We start from the raw sequence: 21,468 nt of genomic DNA, 5'->3' as shown, positions 1-21,468 counted from the left end.
CAAGAACACCAAGTGGGAATAAAAAGAGCCTTGGAATTGTTCTGAGAAAAAAAAAATCCAAAGCTCTATAGTTTCAAAGACGTTTAGATTCCTTTCTTCAACTCAGTTTAAGAAAGAACTGCATACCATCCCCTCCTGTTTCTGACACACAGATTTAAACGAAGCAGCAACACGCAGAAGGGACGTGGAGCCCAGAAAGGTTTGATGTTAAAATTTACTTTTTCCAATGTATTTAGAGCACAGCTGACCATTGAAGCCTCCACCCTTTTTATTTTAGGAAAACTTACTTGGGTCCCTCAGACAGAGCACTCTAGAGAACATCTGTAGGACAGCCTATATTCAGATCTCTTGTGTACATATGTGGAAATATGGCAGTCGGAGAGTTGGGAACTGCCCTCGAGGACAGTTCAGCAGCTGGGTAAGACTCTGGTTTGCCAGGTCAACACTGTTTCTGCTAGGGGTTTGAGAGGGTAAGAGCACTGACTGCTTTTCCAGAGGTCCTGAGTTCAAATCCCAGCAACCACATGGTGGCTCATGACCATCTGTAATGAGATTGATGCCCTCTTCTGGTGTGTTTAAAGACAGCGACAGTGTATTTATATATAATAAATAAATAAATCTTTTTTTGTTTTTTTGAAATATTATTTATTGAATGTATATGGTACACTGTCGCTGTCTTCAGACACACCAGAAGAAGGCATCAGATTCTATTACAGATGGTTGTGAACCACCATAGGGTTGCTGGGATTTGAACTCAGGACCTCTGGAAGAGCAGTCAGTGCTCTTAACCTCTGAGCTATCTCTCCAGCTCCCCTAATAAATCTTTATATTAAAAAAAAGCAAACAAACAAACCACTTTCTGGTTAACTGGGCTTCAGTCTGTCTACTCCATAAACAGTATACACGGAGAGTTGATAATACACAATTGTCAAGTTACACATACATCCCCTTCTTGTTCAAAAAAAACTACCAAGAAATCCCTGTATGAGATCCGAGATCACGCACATAAATCTTGAGTGTGTTCACCCACACTGCTAATAGCCGGTCAGGTTTGTGGCAGTTGCCCAAGCCTTGCTATCAGCTGTTTATTGCCATCCCACTGAAATAATACTGATCACAGCTACTAGCGAGCCTCTTGCTCAGTGTGAGGGATAACGGGAAAATATCGATGCAGATGCCCAGTGTTTACCACTGTGCTGTCATTTAAGAAATCACTTCATAACGAGGCCATGTGAAACAAATTCCTCACCACGTACTTCACTGAGAGACCGAATCCTATCAGCCTAACAAAAATCCTCCGTCACTTGACTGGAAGCAAGACAACAGCACCAGTAAAAACTCAGCGGTGGGCGAGGGGCGGGGCATATCAGTGGGAATCGGTTTGTTTTCCCCAAAGATTAACCATATTTCTTCTATTAAAACACAGAACGGTTGGGAGTTTTTCAAGGTGACGAATAGGAGTAAATTTCTAGAGCAGTCGATCCTGAATTTTGAAGTGCATTTGTGAATAATAATGCATTAGGAAAGGTCAACTGGGGTTTGGCTCTAAAAAGTTAAGTATTCCGTGCCCCTGCACTGGATTTGTTTCCAAAGTATCCCTTATCGGCAGGAGGAGGCAAATGATCCCAGCCAACGTTTAAATGCGCGACGTCGCTTATCTTTCTGTATTAATGGTCTTATGGCAGTCGTTGCATTAACCTTATCGCACAGAATAGCAGTAAGGGAGGCCTGGTGCGCAGGCGAGGGGAGAAAACACTCCGTTTAATCTCGAGGACCTTTTCCTAACCCTGGCAATTTTCTGACTGTCAAGCAGAGTGAAAAATTCAAGTTGGGCTTTTACCGAGTTTTTGTAAAACCACAAAGAAGCTAAATGTTTTCAAATGGGCGCCTCACTAAACATCATACAGTGCGAAGAGAACCCAGATTAGATTATCCGCTGAACGCCCAGTCCTGGCTTTGTGGGCTCTGCTAAGGAGTCCTGACAAGGAGCCGGGAGGTGGCTCTTGAGAAAGCCACTCCTCCTTCGGAGCTCTGAATTGCTTCTGTGTGGATAGGCACACCAGAACCCCCTACTGTCCCTGGGAAGCCCTTTCTCTCTCTTTCTAAGATTTCCTTATTTATTTAATGTATACGAGTACTCTGTCTTCATGCACACCAGAGGAGGGCATCAGATCCCATTACAGATAGTTCTAAACCACCATGTGGTTGCTGGGAATTGAACTCAGGACCTCTAGAAGAGGTCTTAACCGCTGAGCCATCTTGCCAGCCCTGGAAAGTCCTTTTTCATGCAGTCCCTGTCCACATGGAGGAGGTTCCAAGACTCCCTCTTTTAATTTCTCTTAACTTTGACAGCAAAAGAATCTTGACCCCACGGCTTCCATCTCGGTGTATTTGAGAAACTAACTAACTTTAAGATTGAAATTGGTATTTTTCTTATCCCCAGCGGCAAACGCCTGCACTCACCACACACAGCAGTGGGGTGATCGTGCCCCCTTCCACTTCCCATGCCAGGTAATTTTATTTTTCATTATCCCTTTAATGCAGAGCAGGGCCACTGATTACAAAAAAGCAGTTTGACTCTAGCAATAGGTCTTCTTCAGTAATCCTCACTGTCATGGAAACTCCGGCTGCTACAAGAATAAGAGGCTCAATCCATATTTGCCAGTTCTAATATGAAATCTGTCAGAGCCCAAATTAATGAGTTCCAAATTCCTTACATCACGATAACAGGTTAAGACTGGTCAATTAATTACATAAATCCTTCCCGATTCATTGTGCGTTTGCAGCTCAGATTGTGTCTTACATTACTCGGTGACACAAGGCCTTTTGGCTCCTGTTGTTCCAAAGAAAGGTCCCATTTAAGTGGAGGCTGCCTGCCACGGCAAAATGTTAAATGTCACACGTTAAATGTGCACTTTTCTGTAATTGCTTTTGTTAAAAAAAAAAATTAAAGGGGCTCCTAACACAGCACCGTGCTGAGGGCTGGAACTGTACTGAGCACCAGGGCAGGTAGACACCTCTGCTTGCCTCTAACAGTACATACAGACTTCGGTACCCATGCGCTGCGTGAAGAAGCCAGAAGGCTGTGTTTGTGAAAATAAACCCAGATCCCGTAAGGTCAATACTAGCGAATATAGACAGTTGGATATGCCTTTTTGAAATGAGAGGACTAAAATTTGAGTCCAGCTTCTCTTGTCAGGTGTAAGAGTACTATTAGACATGTAACCCGTGTTGGACCTAGTTAACTTGAAAAGAGGCACATTACACAAGTGTATACGATGTATGTGCAGAGCTTGTCGCCAAAAAGGATGCTCCTGATGGCCTTGCTATTTAGATTTGTAACTGATAGGCACCTACAGAGAATAGAATTGAGGACTCAAAGGGCCACAAATCATCCAGGCCAAATGTTTTTTGTTTTTTGAGTGTTTTTTTTTTTTTCTTTTTTAATGTCCAAATTAGCTTGGAGTCACAGCTAGGTAGACCGTGATCTGCCTTGACTCTCAACGCCTAGGGCCACCTCCCCCCACACCCCACTGTCTTGCTTTGTGGCCCGATGCAAATATAGCCCGAACTATCTCACCACAGGCTTGGAGTCTGGTGAGCACAAGCCAGCAGACGAAGCTCTAAGCATTGACTGCAGGGTATCAGCGCGTCGCGCTGCCCGACAGCGACCCCGTCCGTCCACCCGTGGCCTCGCACCACTGGTCATCCTCAAGTGACCTGGCTCAGCAGCTTGGGGGCCTGCATCTCCCCACGCGCAGCCCAGAATCCAGACGCACGCGATTCTTCCCCAGGAGCAAAAGGCCGGCTCCTGGGTACAACCGGGTCAGACAAGAGAGGGACCTAGCGTATTGGGCTCCAGTCTGGAAGGTTCCAAGCTCCTGGGATAAGCGCACATCGCAGCGTGGGGTCAGCTAAGGCTGGAGCTGGTGGAGCCCTGTGCACACTCTCGGTGGGCGGTGCCTGAAGAACAAAGGCACACGTGCCTCCCCCACCCGCGCCCGGCACGTGTGCGGCGGCTTTGTTTGGTCCTCACTGTCTGGGTGCGGGACGCTGGCGGTGCCCGAGGCAGGTGGGCCATGGTAAATCGCTCTCCGCCCGCCCACTCCAAATGGCTTCCTCCCATCCCCCACCTGGTTCCGCAGTGCAGTTGCTATGGGTTACCAGGACGGTTGCTATGGGTTACCCAACCGAGGAAGCGGGAGCATGCGTGGGATGGCAGGAGCTTGCGGGCTGCTGAGCCGAGGCCCACAGGGGTGGGGGATGAGCTATAAAGAAGGCCCAGGTAAGAGACGAAATCCACGCGCTACGACACGCAGAGCCTGCTGGCTTTGGCAGCATCTCCACTTCTCTTTAGCTTAAAGCTGAGTGGATTCCTCTGAAATTTTTGTAGCTTAGTATTCTTCTCTCCCTCTTTTCTCCTTTATCTATTGAAAATAAGCCTTGGGAATTTTGAAGGAAAGGGGTCATGAACTACCAGAGTTTGCACTGTTAAAATAAATTAGTGTCCAATGCACTGTTCTTAACAAGGACCTAGAAGTTTCCAGCATGAGGAAAAGGGTTGACAGTGGTGACTGGACTGTAAAATGCATCCTGCCAAGAACAAAGCCCCAAATCTGTTGTAAATGTATCAAAATCCAAAGGAATTGTTTCTTTACATGCTAAACTATTTTTAGCTCCATTTTATTAAAATGTCAGCATTTCTTGCTCTGACTTGCAAAGAAAACTGTTATCTGTGCCTTTAATGAATGTCAAGTTGCCACAACTAACTTCAGACATTTTATGTTTGAAAATGTGTTCATTGCAAATTAAGAAATGGTTTTTCTTCTGAAACAAAACTGTGTTGAAATAAATGTTTCCTCTGTGGAAAAGACGGCGTTGTACATATCCGGCACCAGCTAACTAATTTAAATATTAAAAGGAAGATGATTTAGAAACAGAACAAGCCTTCCTAATTCTTGTACTTAAAAAAAAAATTAGGCCTTTCATGGAAATGGCTCAATCCTGAAAACCTTATTGTGCACATCTAACTTGATGATAAACCTTTAAAGAAGCACCAAAATGGAGAAGCTGGGTTCACGACATCCAGCTGCCACTCTTGGATATAACATGGCTAAACTAAATAAATGCGATTAAGTTCTTAATGTCACCTAAGAAATTGTATGCTTTTCCTTCTCCATGTTGCAAATAACTCGCTTGCATCTGATTGTTAAATGTAATTTGAAGTAGACCTGCAGGGCCCTGGCAAGATATATTTAGTATCTTAAAGAATGGCAAATGGTTAAAGACAAACATTTGTGGTGTCCCTCCCCCACCCTGGGGGGGGTTGGTTTTTTTTTTTTTTAAACTGAAAATTTTAACTAGGATTAAAATCACTGTCTAGCAAGTGAGACTTTAAGTCTTAAGTAACAGGTTGTTGACCTCCATGGCCGACACCTTCAGCTACTCAAAGCCAACTCTGAAAGGAAGCTCCTGACCTTCCGGGTGCTAAGCTCTACACTTGCAGAACACTCCAGTTTAAAACTCCAGTTTTGCGGAGTGTAAACCATAGGCATCTGGGATTAGGATTCCTAAAGTTTAATTCCCATTTAAAAGAGCACTAAATGTATCGTCTGCTTGGTTACATGTTACATGCTCAGCTGCTTGTTTTGCTGCAGCCAGGAGAGGAGAAACAAAGCCCACTGGAAACTGAAGTTCATCTCAATTAGCTCGGCCCCAGGGCTCGTGCCGGTGCTCCCGCTCAGTGGCTGTGACAGCCAAAGCAGAACAAAATACAACTACAGCGGGCATCAAACCAAGTCTTACCAAAGCTCTTCAATAAGAAATGACCGGTAATGTAAAAAAACACAGAACTTCCGGTAATGTAAAAAAAACAAAACAAAACACAGAATTTAAGTCAGAGTCAGAGATACCGTCTCCTATGCAAAGTAAGCAATCGAACAAAGTTTTGATTTTTTTTTTCATGTTTAATGTGAAAACAGTGACTGGAGTTTACGGAGCAAAGATGAAGCATCGCTTCACGTTAACTTCGAAGGTTACATGAAGTCATCAAGAAGTAATATAACTGATGTCACAAGCTATGCTTTCCAAAAACGCTGTGAAACATAAATGCCGTGAATTCATCTACAGTGCTGAGGAGTGGGGCTGCTCTGAAGCTTTACATACAGCTGATAAGCCATGTTCTTTCCGCATTAAAATAATGACTATTAGAGGACATGGGTAACAGGCTCTGAGACCTAAATCCAACTATTTACAGAAGTTTTGTTTTTTTTTTTCTTTTTTTCAGAGCTGGGGACCGAACCCAGGGCCTTGCACTTGCTAGGCAAGCGCTCTACCACTGAGCTAAATCCCCAACCCCAAGATGTCATTCTTATTCCAAATTTAATGTTTGTTTCTTTTTTTACCAGTTCTCTGTAACGAGCATTTCAAAGGACAATTCAATAACTTTTTATTAATACAGTAACTCTCAAGTACCCAAGTAAATGGCTGCTTTTTGCAGCAGCTTTTGCACCCGAGAGAGTGGGGGGGGGGGGTCATTCATTGAAAGCAACAAGTTATCCCACTTAGGTGAAAATTCCTTCTGCTGGCTCCCAGAGATACCTGGGAAGACTCTGGGGAGCACTTGGCTAATTAGTCCAGGAAAACCCCGTCTCGTCTGAAACTGGAAGCTCATGGTGGACCCACGATATCTTATCTGTGGGCCACTTTGAGAAAAAAAAACAAAAAACAAAACAAAACCTATTTTATTCAAATTAAGCCAATCTTCTGGGAGACACATTAAAAAGGGAGGCTTCTAAATCATGAACATGAGCTCTGACATTAGCAACCCAACTTCCACTCCGAGACTATTGAAATATTTATGGGTAAAATTAACTATTACAAAAACCTTCTTCTAACTGAAACAGCAAGGAGTCACCCCTGACGGAAGTTACCTGGTGACCTTTTTTTAAAAATGTACATTTATTTTAAATGTCAGAAAATAAATCATAAGCTATGATTCTAATTGCACAATGGTAAAAAAAAAAAATGACTTGTCACCAGAAGCCTTGTTTATTTAAGCTGATTTGGGGCAGTGAGAATGTACTTCTAAATCTATGTATGGCAAATTTAAGCAAAGTTACCAAGACTTCTGTTTCTCTCCCTCCTAAGATGTAAACATTTTTTTTTTCAGTACATCTCTATTTGTAAGACGTATTTTCCCATTTACACATGATGCGATATGCTGGGAAGCTTAAATACTCTTAAATATTTCAATCGAATACCTGAAGGCAAAGTATTTTCCAGAGAAGAAGTCCCCACAAAGCAAGAGCCACGAGTCAGAGAAGCAGTCTCCTGTGCCGTGACTCCGTACTCTGACTCCAGTCACACTGTGTTACAGTAACTTCCTCATTGATACAGCAAGGAGGCTCTGTCTGGGCTTTAAATGCTACTAATACACCTAGCTCTTTAAAGTGCAGTTAAGACCAACTGTATAATATATAGAGCACATAACTCATTTCACTTGAGAGCAGGATCATATTTACAAGTACTAGCAATAAAGGTTTGTACGGCATTCACAGACCTTACAGCTTCATACAGAAGCTTGGCTAGAATTAGACAACATAAAACTACTACTACTAATAACCCACCACTCTAAGAATTTAACCACCTAGGATACTGACAGTGGCGTTAGGTAAGAATCTATTATGAGCAAGCGTTCTTTCTGGCTGGGCACAATTTTCGTTCCTAAGGTGGTAGCCCTAGAGTTCCTTCTCAGGACTCCTGCAGAGCCGGGCTCGTTTTACATCCATGAGAGCTGCTGTCATCACTACTGTGTCCAAGCCCAGAGGATGAACTGGAAAAGAAGAGAGGGAGAAAATAATAAAAAGAGGAAATTGGTTTTCACAACACACTCAAAGCCTGAGTAACAGAGGGGAACTTTAATTATCTCCAGTCACAAAGAGAGACAGGAAATTTGGACTTTTAATTAGCCATTTGGAGTGCAGTTGGATATTTTTTTTAGCTAGATAATTTAAACGCGAATAATTCAAGTCTGACTAAATGAAAGTCACATAATCAGAATGCAGATAATTGAATTTCTGCTGCATTCATTAATTCAGTGTGGAGGTGTGTGTGAAGACCACTATGATGAGCTGTCACAGCTCAATAAAATCTCAGTCAATTAATTTTTTCATTATCTTACTATTACATCAACAAAAGGCAAAATGTGTCCATATATATATGTGCGTGCACATAGGCACCATGTGTTATATAAATGTGTCTGTTACATCAAAGCGCCAAGGAGTACCTTTCTGAATCATACTCCACGTCGGTGTCTTTCTTGCCTTCCTCTTCTTCTTCGGGGAACCGTCTGTTCATCAAGGCAAACTTGTGAATTGCCTCTTCTACCGAGTACTTGGTCTGCCCAGAAACACATGCTTCAATGTCCTCGGAGTTCAGATGGCTCTGCAGGAAGAGGTGCAGGCTGCTATCGGAAAGCAAGAGTGCATTCTGCAGGACTCTGTGCAAAAAGAAAAAAAAAAGGAAAAAAAAATAACCAGTGGTCAGGCGTGGGCAGAGATCGGGCAGAAGGCAGGCAAGCCTCACAAACTGTGTTACTGACCTCTTCACTAGGAGAACTTTGCCCCGAAGCTGGGCTCTGCCCGCCGACGGGATGAAAGCCATGTGCTAACTTTTACTCAATTATTTGGAATCTTAGGTGAGTAAAAACAGAAAGCTAATGGTTGAGAACATCTGTTAAAAGAATAACTTCAAGGACATTTCTTCAGTATGACCATCTGTTAAGACCATGTGGATTAGTTATAGGAATATTTTGCTTATATGGTTATAGAAATTTATTCTACTCTTAAAAATTCATGGCTAATAGCACATCAGTACGGCAGTCTTTATTGGACAAGCTGTCACGAAACACCAAAACTTCCTCTACCATTAAAATTATACGAAAAGTCCAGTACACTCCTCAGCACATTGCACACTTTAAACCTTTCCTGGTGCACGGTCCACAGAAGTACAGACTGACAAGGGCTCCTTTGAGGTGGCTTTCCCAATACCTAAAGCTGACTGGAAGCATCTATAAAATCTTCAGCCAGCAGCAACGCGTCTTGCTATTGTCAAAACAGTAAGCAGGTAAACTTGATCCCAAGCCATTTTCCCAAGTAGGCCAGGTTGGTGCTATGGACACACTAGTCATCCAGCAGGACAGACTGAAGCTTATTATAAAGACAGCACACATTTCGACTAAGGCATCAGGACCAGATGGAGGACTAAAAACAAACCCTGCCAACGGGACTCTGGCGTGGTCAAATCCGTATCGTCGGCTGCGGGTGTGTTTTTGTGGAGTGTTACAGAATAAGAAATCAGGTCAAAGGGTCCCGTCACACTCCAGTGAAAACTGGCTTCACATCCTTTTAGCAAACATTTTTTTTGATATATAATACTTAAGTCTCTGTTAACAGTTCAGTGGTGATATTGCAAGAGATTCTGGAGCCACAGCGGTCGAAGTAAAGGCAGGACACAACAGCCCACAGGTCATTTTGCCTGACGTGGGATTTGTTCATACAGAGACTATGAAAACCAGATCATATCATTTCAGGCCAGAGGAACCTTGCCTTGTATCCTGCATGTTTAAACACGTTACTAGGAAAGCGATTCTCCTCTGGTCATCACAGCAGCTTTGCTAAATACCAAACACATCACAACACCACATCCTTCTCTTCCAGAGAACACAGTTATTTCCTCAAGAAGGCAGATGTCTACAAACATGCGAAATCCAGCCATTCCCTTTGCCTCAACAGACTTATGAAGTAATTTGAGGGGAAAGGGGTGCTTCATCAAGAACAAAAGCAATAGTATTGCACTTTGCAAAGAGAAAATCTCAGGCAAAGAATCTAAGCGTTCAACTCTATGTGTCCTGTGCCCTGGTTCTCCCAGAAGACGGCCCTGCTGCACGACAAAGGTGCGTCTGCCACACTGTAAAAGCCTGTGCACTAAAATCTGTCTCCCCCATGTACAAATGCTTCCCATTCATGCCCTACATAGTTCAAATTAGGAGAGAGTTTTACAGCAACGAGCCCTTGATTCGAACTTGGCCCCGCTGTGACGTCTGAGCTGAGCGTTTCCTGTGGCCTCCTGTGGGGAGCTACCCACCAGCCACAGGACAAGTGGCTGCTCATAGGACTGTACATACGGCTTTGTTTCTGTTGGAAATGTGTTTTATTTTCTCTATAAAATAATGGGTGATCTTTAAAATTGATTTTAGATGGTTTGAGGCATTGCAGCACAGAAGTAATGTACGCTAATGGCAACAATATTGGACACAAATTCATTTCAGCTTTATTCCACGTCTAAAGCAATTCTGCTGAGCCTCGAATGGCTCACGTGCTGTTATTAACTCGCTGGGTACCTAACACATGGGTACCGCAAACAAAAGTGATCAGAGTCCAGGCTGATGGAGACCTCAAGGCTACTGTCCCTTTCCCTCCGCTATAATTCAATTTCCAATTTGACTGTACATTAGGCTCCTCGGGTCCCAGTTTTCTGCTGACTACTGCCACCTGGAGGACATGGGAGGAAGAAGCGGGAGAACAGGTCACCCAGTTCCACAGGAAGCCAGGGGAAGAAAGAAGTATTCCGGATGGCCAGCCTGAATCCTCACATTCACAGGGCCCAGAGAGAGCGCAAAACCAGCTTGCCTGCCGAGCACGGCGTTATTTTTTTAATTCTTCCGTCTCGGTGGCTAAGCTTAGGCCACCAGGTCTGCACGGGTATGAATTTGAAAGAAACAAAAGAAAAAAACCACTCTAGGACATATTCATGTTTTCGTTTTGCGGTCAGATAGTTTACAATGTAAAATGTAAAATCTTAAGAGTCCAGAGTGGTGGTGCTCACCTCTAATCGTGGCTCTTGGGAAGCTGAGGCAGGAAAATCAAATTCCAGAACACCGTGAGACCATCTCAAATAGCAATGACAACAACAATAATTTTTTTAATTTTAAAAATGTGACCTTTGGGAGGACTGGAGGGCACTGGGGCCTCCTCCGAGGGACACCTGCTGTGCCAGCGGTGCGCCCACGGCAGAAGAAAGAGCCTTTGTTCTTTGTACTCCTACGTGTGCCACATTTTCCCCAAAAACCTAACAGTAGAAAATCAACTTCAAGCTACTATAAAGAGTACTTGGTAAAACAATCAATAAACCATAGTTGATAGAAGCCTCCATAACAATAAATGCACATGCTGGATATGGTGGCTCACGCCTTTAAACCCACCACTTAGGAGGCAGAGGCAGGCAGAGTTCTGTGAGTTCAAGGCCAGCCTGGTCTACATAAGTGAGTTCTAGGACAACTGGGCCTACATATTAAGACCATCTCTAAATAAACAAACAAACAAACAACAAATAAATAAATAAATAAAATTAATTTAAAGCCTTTATAGCAGGAGTTTCACAAATCAGCCTACAGAGTTTTAAAGGAATTTCTGGAAATATATTTACAGTGCAAGTCAAAAGTTGCCCCCCACCCCATGGTAACTATGCTAAATGAAACAAGGCCTGCTGTTCCTCTGCACTGGACATAGTGAAGCCTACTTTTCCTTAATGGGATTTTACTAAGCATATTGTATAGTGGTTCAGTGGAAGAACAGTATGACTCACAAAATCATTTAACTCTACGGATGCCCTGACCTACTGATCTCTGTCCATACGATGCTCCCTACACGCATCTGTATAGAGTGGTTGGATGTTGAGAAAAGAAAAGTTATCTCAGCCTATTTAACTTCTCACCGAGAGAGAGAGAATTTAAACCTCCAAATTTTCATTCAAAGAAATTCATAATCTATGCTGTGGTGCCCTCTACTGAACATAAAGATTTATAAAACAAATTGTGTGTGTGTGTGTGTGCGTGTGCGCGTGTGTGTGTGTGTGTGTGTGTGTGTTGTGAGGATGTCTCTCTGTGCGTATCCCTGTGCATTCTCATATGTATGTGTCTTTTGTTTAAAAACAAAAACAAAAACAAAAACAAACTTTCCCACCAGAGTCGATCATGGTGGCACAGCATTTGAGTGGTAGAAGCAGGAAAATCAGAATTCGGGGTCATCATGACATAGGCAGTTCAAGGTCAGCCTGGGCTGTCCTAAAACAACAACAAAAATGAATAAAAATCACGTAAAACCAGAGTCTAACGGCAGGGCTGGTATGCTATCACCGGGATGCATTCTATACAGAAAAGTTGGCTCCCGTTCATAGCAATTACACCTAAGGAATCAGTAGGGCTTCCATCACAGTAGGAGACTTACGAGCTTATAACTCTCATCTATAGCCTTACATCTCTGTTGCTATTATAAGAGCTTGCAGTTTATAATTAGGAGAACGAATACAAAAAAGGAAAATGACAGTCACAAGGGACAATGAATGACTAGAAATTCAGTCATGGTGACCGGTTCAGCTGGCAGTGGCCACTCTGCTGATCATAAACGCAGCAGTGTTTATGATCACATGACCTCTGCCCTCTCTGCAGTTCGTGCAGCTGAGGCAACCGCACCGGCCAAAGCTGGTGCAGAGACAGTGCATCTGCAGCTCCAAGCCCGGACAAGATCAAACGCATGATCTTCTCTGACAGCCAATCAGAGAAACAAGTCTCCGATCCCTCCGCAGGCATCGACCTGAATACGCACTGTGCTTACATTAAGTATATATTATTACACAAATGACCTTACAATGGACTCTTCATCTTACATTATACATGCATACATATGCAGAGAGATTTCTTCGTTCATGGAATTTTAACAACTCAAAAATTTACATAAAAACCAAATTTAAATATGTGCTTATTATAGTCCGTAACTGGCATATGTCCTCTTTAATATTATTGATTCCAGGGGTTGGGGATTTAGCTCAGTGGTAGAGCGCTTGCCTAGCAAGCACAAGGCCCTGGGTTCGGTCCCCAGCTCCGAAAAAAAGGAAAAAAAAAAAAAAGAATATCGTAAGAAAGCTGTCTGCTCCGTGGTTTGATCCTAAGATGACAATGATATCCAAATTTTTTCTTTAAGATTTATTTATTTATTATCTATGTGTACACTGTAGCTATCTCCAGACACCAGAAGAGGGCATCAGATCTCATTACAGATGGTTGTGAGCCACCATGTGGTTGCTGGGATTTGAACTCAGGACCTCTGGAAGAGCAGTCAGTGCTCCTAACCACTGAGCCATCCCTCCAGCCCCCTCTCCCCGTCCCCGATGTTTTTTAATTTCTTTACTTTCACTTCATGTGTGTTTATCCTATATGTATGTATGGGCACCCTATTCATGCCACGTGCCCAAGGAGGCTGGACGTGGCCTCTGAGTCCCTCGGAACTAGAGTCTCAGAGGGTTGAGCGCTGCCACATGGGAGCTGGGAACTGAACCTGGGTCCTCTGGAAGATCAGTGCGGGCTCTGACCTACTGAGCCATCCCTCCAGCTCCCAGATCAGAGGTAACTAATTCAGACACAGCACCAAGAGCTCCCAAACGAAAGAGGGAGCTTCTAGGGGAGAATAATTTATAGGCGCTCTGTTCTACGTTGCGTCTGTGCCTGTATCCCTGGCACACAGCTGTTGGGTGAAAGGTCAGCGCGTGCTTTCCGAGCAGTTAATTATCCGAGCAGCACGACTCCAGCCAGGAGAGCGCCACACTGGCTATGCCGCTCCACACCACAGGCAGCAAAAGAACCTGAGTTCCACAGCTCGGAAAACATCAAGGGCCAGGGCTGAGGGGAGACGATTTAGACCCATGTTCCTTGAGCTCTCGAAGCAGGATGTTCTCGTCTGTGCCGTGGGTCAAACAAAGCCAATGGAGAACAGCTAAACAGTACACAGCACAGAGCACCTCTGCAGTGGCACGATCACCACCGGAGCAGATGCTGGTACACGGGCTGTGAGAGTACAGTGTTTAAAAACTGCAGGAGCCCAAACCGGAAGCTGGGCCTGGTGGCGCACACCTGTGGTCCCAGCACTCTGGGCAGGCAGCAGAATCAGCACACAGGTTTGAGGCCATTCTGGATGGCGTGAGGTTTTTAAAAGGCCAGCAAGAGAGGAGTGAGTGACCAGTGACATAAACACAGACACTGGCTGTCCCTGAAACTGCAACACTCCCCACACCCCCACCCCCACCACGCCCACCCCCAGTGCTAGCCAGGGCTATGGGATCCCCAACTCCTGCCTGGGTCCCAAGGCCAGACTGCAGTTTCCATGGAGTGGCTTCTGGAATGGAGGCTGCCCGGCAAACATGAGCTCTATCTTAAAGAGAAGCCGTCGGCCACCTGGGCACCTTAGAGAGCGCAATTAACAGAGCTTTCCGAGGCTGGAGAGATGGCTCAGCGGTTAAGAGCACTGGCTGATCCCCCAGAGGACCTGGGTTCAATTCCCAGCAGCCACATGGTGGTTCGCAAATGCCTATAACTCCAGTTTTAGGAGAATCTGACACCTTCACACAGACAAACGTGAATGTGCGTGAAATAAAAATAATTACATTTAAAAATAATATACTATTATTAAAACCTATAAGTATACATTTAATAATAATAATAATAATAATAATAATAATAATAATAATACCAGAGTTGTCCCTAATGGGAAAATGGTGAAAGTCTTGACCAGCGCTTTGTTCTGTCACATCTGTGACACTACACTGGATCCTGCTGTGATGTTCTCAGAGGCCTTAGCTCATCTAACAGTTCCTCAGGGCTCTTTCCACAGGATCACTCTAGTGTCAGTCTTCCCTGCCCTCCCTCAGTGCTTCAGCTCCAGCTTTTTGTGCATCCCAGGGACCTCCTGGAAGGAAAGGCACCGTGCCAATCTCATAGAAACACATATTAATATTCATGTGCACACTTGATACCCAGGCCCTTAATGAGCGAGCCAAACGGGGGAATGCAGCTACTTCAGACCGGCTCATGGTCCTATGCACTGAACTCAAAAGAAGATCATTTCAGATCCCAAGCCACCAGAAGAATGGACAGTTGGGGCCCCGCCCCTCGCTGGTACTCGCCTGACTCCTTATCTAAAAGCTGGAAAACGAAGCTCACAGCTGTTTTAGCCCTGAGACTAAAATAATAACAACACTGGAAATCTAGATTGTCAGACGTTGCTGTACGTGCTCTGCAGCCCTTAGCCCACTCTACTGCCTCGACCCTGATGGGGGAAAGGCTAACATTATCCCCATTTTATAGACAGGACAACAAAGGCCCAGAGAAAGGAAAAGGATTGCCTGACTCCCAGCTACTAAAGTGGCAGATCCAGGATTTGAACCCCAGCAGCCCAGCTTCAGAATCCGCAAATCAGTGGGGGGCAGGCTTCCCATGCTGGCCCTGCAGGGAGGGGGTGAGACAATGGGAAGTCCTAGTGGCGTGGACTCAAGGCAGCTGCCATGGAAGTGCGGAAGTGTGCCCCATCGCAGAGTCAACCTAAGATCAGTCGGATGCACGCGCACTTGACCAATGGCTCTGCAAGGATGAATTAAGCCAGGCCATCAGAGCCTTCAAGGCTGTTTCGGTCTGTCTGTCCTGGCTGCTGTACCTAAAGCCAGTTTTAGAGAGGTGCTTCTTGTAAATACAAGGCACACTTATCTCCTGGGAAAAGTTGGCCACACTCCTTTGCTGCTGTTTGCTTTGGGTCAGCTGTTGTTTTGGGGTATTCGTTGTATTTGTTTGACAAGGACTGGCTGGAACTCACTGCAAAGCCTGGGTTGGCCTCAAATTCACAAAAATCCTCCTGCCTCAACCTCACGAGTGCTTCCATTAAAAGCGTAAACTGTACGTGCTTTACTCTTAAGAGACCATGTGTTTGGGGTTGGGGATTTAGCTCAGTGGTAGAGCGCTTGCCTAGGAAGCGCAAGGCCCTGGGTTCGGTCCCCAGCTCCAAAAAATAGAACCAAAAAAAAAAAAAAAAAAAAAAAGAGACCATGTGTTTGTTCTCTGATTCTGACGTCCATTGTTTGCAGACTCTGTTCACATCTGTACCGTTCAATGCCAGCCACAAGATGGCGCTCTAATACAGGATATGAATGTAGTGGCCAGCAGGCCTGCAGAATTTCAGAGCTGTAATCGCCCACACAGGCTCCTCTGCCCTCATCCCTAGCCTGGTGCAGACCCTTACTTACTTTCTGAGGAAATCTTCCAAGCCCTGGCGGCGCTGGTCGACATGCTGGCGATTGTTCATGTTGAAAAATAGGTTTTTAGATGGAAGTTCTGGTAATTGTCTGACAAGAAAAGAAAAAAAAAGTCAATCACCAAATCACGGTGACTTAGCCACAGGCATCCCTCAAAGTGAAGGCCTGCCGTGCGTGGTAATAATCGTCACACAGCTATCACCTAATTGTTGTTGTATAATATTAATTTAAAGGGAAATCTGTCTTTAAACTCCTCTGGGGCCATTCATGATTAATATCCTTCAAGGCTGGCAAGGAGATGGATGTTAGAGTCAGATGCAGAAGGCCCAGAACTAACCAGAGGAAGCAGGCCTGGGCCCTACTCTTCCTCATGCACCTTAACGCTATCGACTTTAGAGCTAGCCGGCGTCGGCCGGATTCAGACTGTGACCCCGTAATTCAGGCCGTAGGTCACTTACACCAGCAATGCGTTGCTTTGGAGTCTCTGCCTCAGCCACACGAACTCTCTATACCTTCTTCGTACGCAAGACGTCTTCATCGTAAAACACATGCTATTCGTCTGTAAAGAGACAGAAGAACGTGAGCCGCACCTGAGGGGAAAAGCACGTTCTTATTATATACATAAAACTTGCGATGGAACCGGCACTCTCAGCGGCAGGCGAGCCATGAAATGTGTGCATTTGTGTGTGCACTGCAAAATCTTACCTGCAGCCCATCCGTCTCAGACCCGAAGAAGCCGCCATGCCATGAATGAGCAGTGTTAGCCCTGAATGGGCATGGCCCGCCCCTGACCAGTGCTCTCCTAACTACAAGCATTGTTTCCAAAGATGGGTCATTAAGGAGAACTCCAGTGGGTCATCTCAGACTCAGACGGCTGAGGCAGGAGGACTGAGTTCAAATCCAGCCTGGATCCCACATCTCGATAAACACACAGAGACCCTAAAATGCACAAGGCCTGGGTGCATCGTTGCACTTTTAACACCATCCCGACGTGTTTGTAGATCAGAATTGACTTCCCACAGCCCCACACAAAGCATCACAGACATCTGCATCTCAGCATGGACGCCACCCATGCCTGGGATTCCTCAAGTCACTGCTCACCCAGACAACATTTTCCCCCCACACTACTAGCCAACGGGAGGGAAGAGCGACCTAAGTCAGGAACGCAGTGGTGGGACTCAGCGTCAGTGCCCACGACAGGTATGAATGTGAGCCCCGATTCTCCTCCAGGGACGGCATCAGCACCTGGCAAGTACGGCTGCCACCCTTAGTCACCAGCTGTCGGCTTCCCTGTAGCTGCCCTGAGATGGACTTGGGGAACAAACGGGTGCAAGTCCCCAGCCTAAGCTAAGACATGATGTCGCTCCTCTGGGCAAACACACAGCTGACAACACCTGTGTCTACTAGATTCAAAACCCAAGGCCAACTCAGCTGGGCATGGTGGCTCACACCTCTAACCAAGGACCCAGAGAGGTTGGGACAGGGGGATTGCCACTTGTTTGGGGCCAGTTTGGGCTACGGGGTGAATTCCAGGCAGTCTGGGCTACAGAGTAAAATCTCACCCACCCCTACAAAACAAACAAACAACAACAAACACACTCTTTTATATGTTTAAACAAAAGTCCACTTCGTAATCATTACCTTACTTAATGAGAAAATTAACTTCTGCTACTAAGATCTTCATGATTTCAAAAACTATCCTGCCCATGAAGCTCGGCTGTTTTCTTGGAAATCTAAATGACCCTGTACATTTTGTTCATGAGCTGTCCCCATGAAACACAGGGCAAAGTTCCAGGGCACAGCAGGTCTAAGAGAGTCACCTGCAAAGGCCACAGCACTGCACCCAGCCACTTACGCGGGCACAGAAGCAAAGCCTACCAGAGATGCCTAAGGCATCATGAATTCTGAGGGACAACTTCAAAGGGCAGCACTGCCTGACTAAAGCACTCCTCGGGGACCAAGGCAGCAGGCTTTGTTACACCAGAGTGACCGCCCTAATAAGGTCCATCCTCTCAGTATCCTCTCCTCAGAGAGAACCAGGCCACCGCAGGGACTTCTTACATTGCCAGTGTAGGCTGGACCCACCCATTTAAGTCCAGTTTCCCAGCCCAGTCATGGGTGTCGGTAACAAACACCCACCTGATACTGATATCAGCATAAGGTGCATCTGTGAGTCCCTCAATCAGAGGACAGAGTGAGGGGAAGATACTTGAAGGGCCAACCAGCTCTATCATTACTGGTTTATAGCCCGAGTAAACATGGACATTCCAAAGTCGGCTGGTTCACTTGAGTGAATGGACCCCCAGCTGATGCCCTCAGAGCTAACTAGGGTTAGCCAAAAGCCTCAGGTATGCTTTCAACTCTACCACGGGAACAGGTCTACACCGACTGGCGCAGTCCCACATGCTTGTTTCGGCCACCCATCAAGCCTAGAGACTTACTACTGTCAACCAAGTATTAACTTCAGAGAGGCACCATGACACAGAAGTAATTATCAAAGTGACATGGAATTTGGAGGGAAAGAGATAATGGTATTTAACCATTTTAGATTAATACATGATAGTGAGTTTTATTATAGCATTTTTATTCATATGTGCAGGTTTCTGAATTCATATCATACAATCAGCACCGCATAATCTATATTTGATTATCTCCTGGAAATAATCAAATGTCGTGATGCCCTGAAGTATGTGATGAGGCCCACAGACATTCTTACAAGCAATTAAATCATTAAAATAATTTAAAATTTTTAATTTCAGTTCAAATGCTTCTTTTATCCCCACCCCTCCCCCCATTCCATTGGGCGGGGAGGGGTAAAAGGACTGAGTCAGGGTCTCATATACACCAAGCTGGCCTCAAATTCACTCTACAGCTGAGAATCACCTTGAACTTCTGATCCTCCTGCCTCTACCCGAAACGTGCTGGGATCATAGGTGTGCACCCCCACATCCGATTCAAATGTCTATTCCTTAAAAAAAAAAAATACTTATTTAATTTCATGTGTGTGTGCTCCTGAGTGTGTGTGTGTTCCTGAGTGTGTGTGTGCTCCTGAGTGTGTGTGTGTTCCTGAGTGTGTGTGTGCTCCTGAGAGTGTGTGTGTGTTCCTGAGTGTGTGTGTGTTCCTGAGTGTGTGTGTGTGTGCTCCTGAGTGTGTGTGTGCTCCTGAGTGTGTGTGTGCTCCTGAGTGTGTGTGTGCTCCTGAGAGTGTGTGTGTGCTCCTGAGTGTGTGTGTGCTCCTGAGTGTGTGTGTGCTCCTGAGTGTGTGTGTGTGCTCCTGAGTGTGTGTGTGTGCTCCTGAGTGTGTGTGTGTGCTCCTGAGTGTGTGTGTGCTCCTGAGTGTGTGTGTGCTCCTGAGTGTGTGTGTGCTCCTGAGTGTGTGTGTGCTCCTGAGTGTGTGTGTGCTCCTGAGTGTATGTGTGTGCTCCTGAGAGTGTGTGTGTGCTCCTGAGTGTGTGTGTGTGCTCCTGAGTGTGTGTGTGTGCTCCTGAGTGTGTGTGTGCTCCTGAGTGTGTGTGTGTGCTCCTGAGAGTGTGTGTGTGCTCCTGAGTGTGTGTGTGTGCTCCTGAGAGTGTATGTGTGCTCCTGAGTGTGTGTGTGTGCTCCTGAGTGTGTGTGTGTGCTCCTGAGTGTGTGTGTGCTCCTGAGTGTATGTGTGTGTGCTCCTGAGTGTGTGTGTGCTCCTGAGTGTGTGTGTGCTCCTGAGTGTGTGTGCTCCTGAGAGTGTGTGTGTGCTCCTGAGTGTGTGTGTGTGCTCCTGAGTGTGTGTGTGTGCTCCTGAGTGTGTGTGTGCTCCTGAGTATGTGTGTGCTCCTGAGTGTGTGTGTGCTCCTGAGTGTGTGTGTGTGCTCCTGAGTGTGTGTGTGCTCCTGAGTGTGTGTGTGTGTGCTCCTGAGTGTGTGTGTGCTCCTGAGTGTGTGTGTGCTCCTGAGTGTGTGTGTGCTCCTGAGTGTGTGTGTGTGCTCCTTAGTGTGTGTGTGTGCTCCTGAGTGTGTGTGTGCTCCTGAGTGTGTGTGTATGTGCTCCTGAGTGTGTGTATGTGCTCCTGAGTGTGTGTGTGCTCCTGAGTGTGTGTGTGCTCCTGAGTGTGTGTGTATGTGTGTGCTCCTGAGTGTGTGTGTGCTCCTGAGTGTGTGTGTATGTGTGTGCTCCTGAGTGTGTGTGTGTGTGCTCCTGAGAGTGTGTGTGTGCTCCTGAGTGTGTGTGTGCTCCTGAGTGTGTGTGTGTGTGCTCCTGAGAGTGTGTGTGTGCTCCTGAGTGTGTGTGTGCTCCTGAGAGTGTGTGTGCTCCTGAGTGTGTGTGTGTGCTCCTGAGTGTGTGTGTGCTCCTGAGTGTGTGTGTGCTCCTGAGTGTGTGTGTGCTCCTGAGTGTGTGTGTGTGCTCCTTAGTGTGTGTGTGTGCTCCTGAGTGTGTGTGTGTGCTCCTGAGTGTGTGTGTATGTGCTCCTGAGTGTGTGTATGTGCTCCTGAGTGTGTGTGTGCTCCTGAGTGTGTGTGTGTTCCTGAGTGTGTGTGTGCTCCTGAGTGTGTGTGTGCTCCTGAGAGTGTGTGTGTGTTCCTGAGTGTGTGTGTGTGCTCCTGAGTGTGTGTGTGCTCCTGAGTGTGTGTGTGTGTGCTCCTGAGTGTGTGTGTGCTCCTGAGTGTGTGTGTGCTCCTGAGTGTATGTGTGTGCTCCTGAGAGTGTGTGTGTGCTCCTGAGTGTGTGTGTGTGCTCCTGAGTGTGTGTGTGTGCTCCTGAGTGTGTGTGTGCTCCTGAGTGTGTGTGTGTGCTCCTGAGAGTGTGTGTGTGCTCCTGAGTGTGTGTGTGTGCTCCTGAGAGTGTATGTGTGCTCCTGAGTGTGTGTGTGTGCTCCTGAGTGTGTGTGTGTGTGCTCCTGAGTGTGTGTGTGCTCCTGAGTGTGTGTGTGTGCTCCTGAGTGTGTGTGTGCTCCTGAGTGTGTGTGTGTGCTCCTGAGTGTGTGTGTGCTCCTGAGAGTGTGTGTGCTCCTGAGTGTGTGTGTGTGCTCCTGAGTGTGTGTGTGTGCTCCTGAGTGTGTGTGTGCTCCTGAGTATGTGTGTGCTCCTGAGTGTGTGTGTGCTCCTGAGTGTGTGTGTGTGCTCCTGAGTGTGTGTGTGCTCCTGAGTGTGTGTGTGTGTGCTCCTGAGTGTGTGTGTGCTCCTGAGTGTATGTGTGTGTGTGCTCCTGAGTGTGTGTGTGCTCCTGAGTGTGTGTGTGTGCTCCTGAGTGTGTGTGTGCTCCTGAGAGTGTGTGTGTGCTCCTGAGTGTGTGTGTGTGCTCCTGAGTGTGTGTGTGCTCCTGAGTATGTGTGTGCTCCTGAGTGTGTGTGTGCTCCTGAGT

The 21,468-nt window shown here is 46.0% G+C and overlaps 1 protein-coding gene and 1 long non-coding RNA gene across 7 annotated transcripts in view; one reads left to right on the top strand and one right to left on the bottom strand.

Annotated features, from left to right (window-relative positions):
* The first annotated feature begins 2,451 nt into the window (after nt 1-2,451).
* Nucleotides 2,452-21,468, top strand: part of LOC120102272 (uncharacterized) — a 49,705-nt gene continuing 30,688 nt past the window's right edge. Inside the window, exon 1 of the long non-coding RNA XR_005503569.2 lies at nt 2,452-4,285. This is a non-coding gene — a long non-coding RNA (uncharacterized LOC120102272). The remainder of the gene's footprint in view (nt 4,286-21,468) is intronic.
* Nucleotides 5,946-21,468, bottom strand: part of Snx10 (sorting nexin 10) — a 64,406-nt gene continuing 48,883 nt past the window's right edge. For 5 of the 6 annotated variants that reach the window (XM_039107307.2, XM_006236486.5, XM_006236490.3 and 2 more), the window contains exons 4-7: nt 16,593-16,693; nt 16,126-16,224; nt 8,288-8,500; nt 5,946-7,834 (exon numbers count right to left, since the gene is read on the bottom strand). In XM_039107307.2, coding sequence (XP_038963235.1) covers nt 7,753-7,834; nt 8,288-8,500; nt 16,126-16,224; nt 16,593-16,693 — 495 coding nt within the window. In that variant the 3' untranslated portion in view covers nt 5,946-7,752. The remainder of the gene's footprint in view (nt 7,835-8,287; nt 8,501-16,125; nt 16,225-16,592; nt 16,694-21,468) is intronic. The other variant, NM_001013085.1, reaches the window with a different exon arrangement.

This window comes from Rattus norvegicus, chromosome 4, assembly GCF_036323735.1.
Source record: "Rattus norvegicus strain BN/NHsdMcwi chromosome 4, GRCr8, whole genome shotgun sequence".
Taxonomy (NCBI): Eukaryota; Metazoa; Chordata; class Mammalia; order Rodentia; family Muridae; genus Rattus; species Rattus norvegicus.
The sequence above is the reverse complement of the archived record's forward strand: the minus strand, read 5'-3'. Positions and strand labels throughout refer to the sequence as shown.